Source organism: Centroberyx gerrardi, chromosome 15, assembly GCF_048128805.1.
Source record: "Centroberyx gerrardi isolate f3 chromosome 15, fCenGer3.hap1.cur.20231027, whole genome shotgun sequence".
Taxonomy (NCBI): domain Eukaryota; kingdom Metazoa; phylum Chordata; class Actinopteri; order Beryciformes; family Berycidae; genus Centroberyx; species Centroberyx gerrardi.
Window position 1 is genome coordinate 29,759,336 of NC_136011.1, and position 6,904 is coordinate 29,766,239.

The 6,904-nt window shown below is 45.0% G+C and overlaps 1 protein-coding gene across 1 annotated transcript; it reads left to right on the forward strand.

The window, feature by feature from the left end:
* Window positions 1–425: 425 nt before the first annotated feature.
* elovl6l (ELOVL family member 6, elongation of long chain fatty acids like) lies at window positions 426–6,902 on the forward strand. Its single transcript, XM_071901101.2, has 5 exons — window positions 426–599; window positions 2,575–2,706; window positions 3,584–3,735; window positions 4,592–5,783; window positions 5,872–6,902. Exons 1-4 carry the CDS (start codon window positions 505–507, stop codon window positions 5,017–5,019), a joined length of 807 nt encoding a protein of 268 aa, XP_071757202.2. The 5' UTR covers window positions 426–504; the 3' UTR covers window positions 5,020–5,783; window positions 5,872–6,902.
* The last annotated feature ends 2 nt before the right edge of the window (window positions 6,903–6,904 follow it).

The following is a 6,904-nucleotide window of genomic DNA, read 5'->3' on the forward strand; positions in this document are numbered from 1 at the left end:
GCTGTGATAACCTTCTCACATGTCTGTGCTCTGTGATGATGGCAAATATAATACATAACAAAATTACCATCTAAACATCTAATAGATTGATAATGATAATAAATAATAAAATCCCTCTGTCTGCTGAATAGCCAAATCACATGAACATGTGTAATGAACATTTGTAAAGAAACTCTGAGAGAAAACAAGAGCAAATGAAGAAATTAGAAGATTAGTAGATCTGCAGGTAAGAGAGAAGAGGACAACAGTAAATTTCCAGGTTGAAAAAAAGAAAAAGAAAGCAGTAGGTTTCCAGGAGGAAAACAAAAGATGACAACAATAGAGTCAGGTAGCTGCAGACCACGCCCCCCGCTCACAGGCCACGCCCCCTGCTAACAGGCTTTAATTGGGGGTGGAAACCAGGTGGGAGCAGACTGGAGGAGACAGACAGGAGACACCGGACAGAAAACTACTGTCTTCTGAATTAGAGACTCAGTTTAATATTTCATTAAGTGTCCTAACAAGATGAATGAGACGCAGTTTCTCCTCCCGCTGTCTGAATATGACTTCGAGCGCCGGTTTGACGAGAGAGGCGCGATAGAATGGATGCAAGCCAACTGGTAAGAAATCTCACTTGATCTCACTTGATTTAGAGTTTTTTTATTTTATCAAATTGTATAATTTTTTGCCATATGGATTAAAATGTAATTTTAAGAGAAGACCTTGCCAAGAAAACAGCAAGGTTGACAAAAAATAAAATCAGAGCGATACGCTTCGTTCTCTGGGATGGAGAGACGTCTTATGCCGTACTCCCTTTAAAAATCTGTCAATTTCATAATTCCTTGCTTCTTTGCAAATACACACGTCTCATAAAATATGACGTGAGATTTTTTATGAATTATTGGGATCCCATCTTCATTTCGGCTTACATGCTATACACTAAGCAGCACTCATTTCAATAAAATGTCAGCTTTTACTTTAGTATCGGTCGATTCTCGCAATCTCCCATCGAGAGCGTGGTGAGCGGTAGCGAACAGCGTGAATCAATTCGTAAAAGTGACGATTTTATTTAAATATAGTGTTGCTTAGTTTATTAGATGTCAGCCGTATCGAAGAGTGGGTCCTGCCGATTCAGAACATATATTTAGTGTTGTTGTAGGACGTGTGTAAAACTACCGATAACCAAGAAACGCTTAAACTGACAGATTTTTGAATGGAGTTTGGCGTGTCTTTCTCTTCATACAAGAGAAACCGGGATGTGTGCAGGAAAGCATAGAGCAGCCATGACTTTATCACAGATGGACAGAAACCAACCGGAGGAATCGGTGTAACACTCTGACATAACATCACAACACAACACACCAGTCCTGTCAGTCTGCCCGGTGACTCACCGCACAGGTGACGTCACACCTCCGTTTTTAAACCTGCTGTATTTATTTTGGGGCCAGTTAGCCCAGGTGAGAGCTGCTCATCCAGTCTGTCACTCAAAGAGCCGGAGCGGTTATGAAATCTTCTGAGTCTTTTGTGCAAAAGTGCAAAATGAGGAGAAATATTTCATCTGCCAGTAATATATTCATATGTAATATTCCTATAGGGGCTTACAGTGTGTCTGTGGTGTCAACACTGATTTTAAAGTGACCTTATTATACTTAATGGTATTTTTAATCTCAGGTATCACTATAATATTCTGATATAGTGATAGTTATATAGTGATCTTATTGTACATAATGGTAATCTTATCTCATATGGTATCAGTATAACACTTATATGATATTCCTATAGATATTATAATGTGTCTGTATACTCAGTAGTAAGTTTATAGTGATCTTTTTGTACTTAATGATAATCTTATCTCCTATGGTATTACTATAATATTCCCATCAAGTTTATCATATGATTATGATTTGGAATGTGAAGTTGATTGTAACATGATATGTCAGTGTGACACTGTCATATCAGAGGTATTCAGTGAATGTCGTTCAGTGAGTGGAAGGTGTGTTAAATCCCAGAAATGCGGTTTTGTTGTTCTTGTTGCTAAGCAACAGTTTAACCCTGTAGACAGAGGTTGTTGTTCAGTCTCAAAGTTCATCTGAACCCAAAATAAAAAACTTCTATTGTTCTTAACGCCTCTTCTGCTGAAAACTGTTTCTGTCCCGTTTTAATTTCTTCTTTATTTCCCTTCACTTCTCCTTCATCATGATGACCGTTCAGACTCACAGCAATATTTGTTCTGTCTACTGTCAGGATGCTGTGACCTCTGACCTTTGACCTCCTTATTGTTGGTTGTTTGTGATCTAGGAACTGATGCTGATTCTGCTGTTGACCTCAGTAGAGTCTCTCTGGAAAAGAGAGTTCTCTAAATGTCTAAACTGTAAATGTAGCTGTACATGGAAATCTGTTTATCTGTGAAAACTGAGTTGAATTATTTATTAATCTCTATAGAAATTATTTATTTCAGTCCTGCTGCTGTGCAGGTTGAAGCTGAAGATGATGTTGTAGAAGTGGATCTTTACAGTGTGTTTCCTCTGTGTGTGTGTGTGTGTGTGTGTGTGTGTGTGTGTGTGTGTGTGTGTGTGTGTGTGTGCGTGTGTGCAGGAGCAAGTCGTTTGTGTTCAGCGCTCTGTACGCAGCTCTGGTGTTCGCAGGACGACACTTCATGAAGGAGAGAGAGAAGCTGAACCTGCGCCGGCCGCTGGTGCTCTGGTCCCTCAGCCTGGCCCTGTTCAGGTGTGTGTGTGTGTGTGTGAGCCTATAATACTGTTTCAATCTCACTGTTGACATGAAATCTCATCAAAATTATAATTTCTTCTGGATCAGACTGACAGAAACATTCTGGTTCAGCCTCGCAGAGAGAGACAGTGTGTCCTAAACCTCAGACCTGATTAGATTGTCACGTCTGTTATTTTTTAGATTTAATTAGTGAAGGCTGAGTTTGGCTTCCACCCTTTTTTTTTTTTTAAGAAGTATTTATTGGCCAAGTTACACATGGTGCATGGAATCTGGTTTTGTATATTCCTCATATCAAAAACCAGAGAAGAAGAAGTCCATATGTACAAGATAAAGCTTTATTTCTGTCACAAACCCCAGAAGACTCAGGGAGACGCAGATGTTACTAAACTTTACCTGTTGCACCCAGTCCGGCCTCGGTCCGGCCTCGGTCCGGCCTCGGTCCGGCCTCGGTCCGGCCTCGGTCCGGCCTCGGTCCGGCCTCGGTCCGGCCTCGGTCCGGCCTCGGTCCGGCCTCGGTTCGGCCTCGGTCCGGCCTCGGTTCAGCCTCGGTTCAGCCTCGGTTCAGCCTCGGTTCAGCCTCAGTTCGGCCTCGGTCCGGCCTCAGTTCAGCCTCCACGTCTAGAAACAACTTGGATGAGTTGTAAACAGCTAGTCAAGGTGAAGCCGCTCAGTGGATCGGTGTGAACAAACCTGTGTCTCTTGTTGCTCGGCAACAGCAGCAGCGGTGACGGTGTGTTAAGTTAGTCAGAGCTTGTTAATTATTAGAAAGGATGAGATCCAGCAGTGAAACAGCTTTGTTGGATCATAAACCAAGCGCCCCCAGCCAGGCTGTGTGTTAAGTTTCTTGTGTGTGTGTGTGTGTGTGTGTCTGCAGCATCGTGGGAGCGGTTCGGACCGGCAGCTTCATGCTTCACGTCCTGAGGTCCGGCGGGTTCCGGTCCTCCGTCTGCGATCAGAGCTTCTACTACGGTCCGGTCAGCAAGTTCTGGGCGTACGCCTTCGTGCTGAGCAAGGCTCCGGAGCTGGGTGAGTCCAGCTGCAGGACGGGGGGGGGGGTGAGTCCAGCTGCAGGACGGGGCGGGGTGAGTCCAGCTGCAGGACGGGAGGGTGAGTCCAGCTGCAGGACGGGCGGGGCGGGGCGGGGCGGGGCGGGGCGGGGCCGGGGGGGGGGGGGGGTACCCAGGAATGTCTCAGTCTGTTGTTTGAATGAAAGTCTAATTGTTTCAGTCGAGGCTTGGGCTGATATTCAACAATATTGAATATCACGATATTTTGTGAGTATTGCAATATTTTCCTGCGGTATCGAATATCACCCCACCCTACTAGTGGTAGGATAGTAAGAAACAAAAAAAAATCATAGTTGTAGTGAAAAGTTTGTCATTTTATTTCAACTGGGTTCTCTTTTCCACAATCAGCCGCAGGAATGAGAAAATTACACCAAATGGCCATTTTTGCATGAATAGTAAGATCAAATTTCCCTGTGATAATATTATATATCGCGAAATTTTGGCGGGACATGATCGCAATATTAAATTTTGGATAGGAACAAATCAGGAACAAACACATCTCCTTGCTTTGAGCTGTAACTGTAGTTTCCTCTCGGGCCAATCAGAGTCACTCTGAGTGCTGAGCTCAGCGCTGAGTTTGGTCAAAATCCAACAAGTGAACACTGCAGCGCCCCCTCAGGCCAATCAGTGCAGTTTAAAAAAAAAATTTAATTAATTAATTAATTTTTAAAAAAAAGGGTGTACTAGCAATGAGACTCAAAGTGTCGTCCAAATCCAACATGGAACCCAGTAGATTACCACTTGGTTTTTTTTATCCGTTATGTGTTTTATAAATAAAATGTATTAATATGCCCCCCCCCCCCCCCCCCCTCCAGGAGACACGGCCTTCGTCGTCCTGAGGAAGCAGCGTCTGCTCTTCCTGCACTGGTATCACCACATCACCGTCCTGCTGTACTCCTGGTACTCCTATAAGGACATGGTGGCGGGCGGCGGCTGGTTCATGACCATGAACTACGGCGTCCACGCGCTCATGTACAGCTACTACGCGGCGCGGGCCGCCGGCCTGCGCGTGCCCCGCCCCCTCGCCGTGCTCATCACCGCCGCTCAGATCTCCCAGATGGCCGTGGGCCTGGCGGTCAGCGGCCTGGTGTTCCGCTGGCGGCGGCGCGGCGACTGCCCCTCCCACCTGGACAACATCGTGTGGGCGGCGCTCATGTACCTCAGCTACCTGCTGCTCTTCACCCGCTTCTTCTACCAGACGTACCTGCGGAGGGCGGAGCCTAAGGCCGCCAAGGCCGACTAGACCGCGGAGGGACCGAGGCTGCAGCGGGGGATTGTGGGGGATTTGTTGCGACTGGGCTAAAGTTGGTTGTTTCCTCAACCTTATAATGTCCAGTAGGGCTCGACTGATTCGGATTTTTGAAGACTGATACCGATATTTTAGGATTGAAGCTGGTAATAGCCAATATTTTGTGCTGATATTCATTATTTTTACATTAATTTGGACCATTTTCACTGCAGGAAAATCTTGAAATTCCAGTTCAGTGTTTCCTCCAGAGTTTTCTTCTCATCGGGGTTGAAAAGCCTCTGAAACACTCAGAGCATCATGGGACACTAAAACTCTCCACTGAAACCAGACCTCAGTGTTTGGTCTGGAGTTCCAGACGCTCGTCGACCCTGGCGTGGCGTGGCGTGGCGTGGCGTGGCATCACTGCACTCCCTCCTCGTTAAGACGTTTATTTCCTTAAACGCCGTCTGCTTTTTCTGACTCACCAAGACTCTTCACATTCCAGCAGACGGACGGTTCAGACCGGTTCATCTGGTTTCCCGCCTCCCACCACGCCTCCCGCACACATCACCGGGAGCCAATCGGGTGTCGGCGACGCTCCGCCCGTCTCTCCTGTGTTAATAGTTTGCATTCCTAAAGAGTTATCCGAGTTTTGTCTCACCGGGTGTTTCTGAGGTGCGGAGCAGGACCTTCCGGTTCTTTCCAAAGCGCAGTTCAGCTCTTTGTCTCACAGTGTGTTCGGTCACATTTTGGAGGGAGGTGTGTCGGGGTGTGTGTGTGTGTGTGTGTGTGTGTGTGTGTGTGTGTGTGTGTGTGTGTGTGTGTGTGTGTGTGTGTGTGTGTGTGTGTGTGTGTGTGTGTGTCAAGGGGGGCGGGGGCGGGGGCGGGGCGTCCCGACAGCAGCAGCTATTTACGGTTCAGTTTTCTTTGTGTTTAATGTTTTTCTGTCTCAGCGGTTTTGAATTTGACTCCGTCCAATCAGAGGCTGAGTTCCACCTGGGACACGAGACGAATGCAATTAACTAAAATGAATTAGCGGGCAGGACCAGGATGGAAGAACACCGATCTATTTATTGATATTTATTTGATGGCATGATGGCTCGGCAGCCGGAGAAGTCAACACTTTTTGTTTTTTTACATCACATATTAATATTTCTTGTTTCTCCAGCAGAGCAGCAGGTTTGTCCTCCAGCTCTTTTTTTACTGTTCTGATAAATAAATAAATAAATAAATAAATAAATGTTCCAGTTGTTGTGGAGACAGAAGCGTCTTCTCCCTCTCTACCTCGTCCTGAACAGTTTACAGCCTCGTTTGGTTTTTTTGGAGGCTTGTTTTTATAGAAGTTGATCATTTGCTGGTGAGAAGAGAAATGATCTTCATCCTGCTGCTGCTCGTCTTCTTCAGGCAGATTCACTGAAGATCAGACTTGAATTTATTTATTTATTGAAGTCGATTTAAAGCGGCGGGTTGTTTTTTTTTTTCTCTGGGACTCAGTTTGAGTCTCAGTCCAGATAAACTCTTCAAACGTCTTCAAGCCCCGTGTGGTCTGATGCAACAGTTCACCTGTCTGTTTTTTTTTTATTGTTTTTAAAATGCATGATGGTGAAAATTCATCCTTGTCTGAATTTTGTGGGAAATGTGCAGCAGGAAAAGCAAAGTGTTTTATTTAAAAAAGTGCCAACGAAAGCTGATAACACGAAAGATAATGATGACAAGGAGATTTTGACACACACACACACACACACACACACACACTCTACAGAAGTCCCAGAATCCCGCTGTGTTGAATGTAACAAACTGTTATGAATGAAAACACAAATCAAGAGCTTTTTTTAATGTTGAAACACATTATTTAATGTTTGAAAAAAATCTTAATAAAGTAAATTATTGTTTTGAAAGT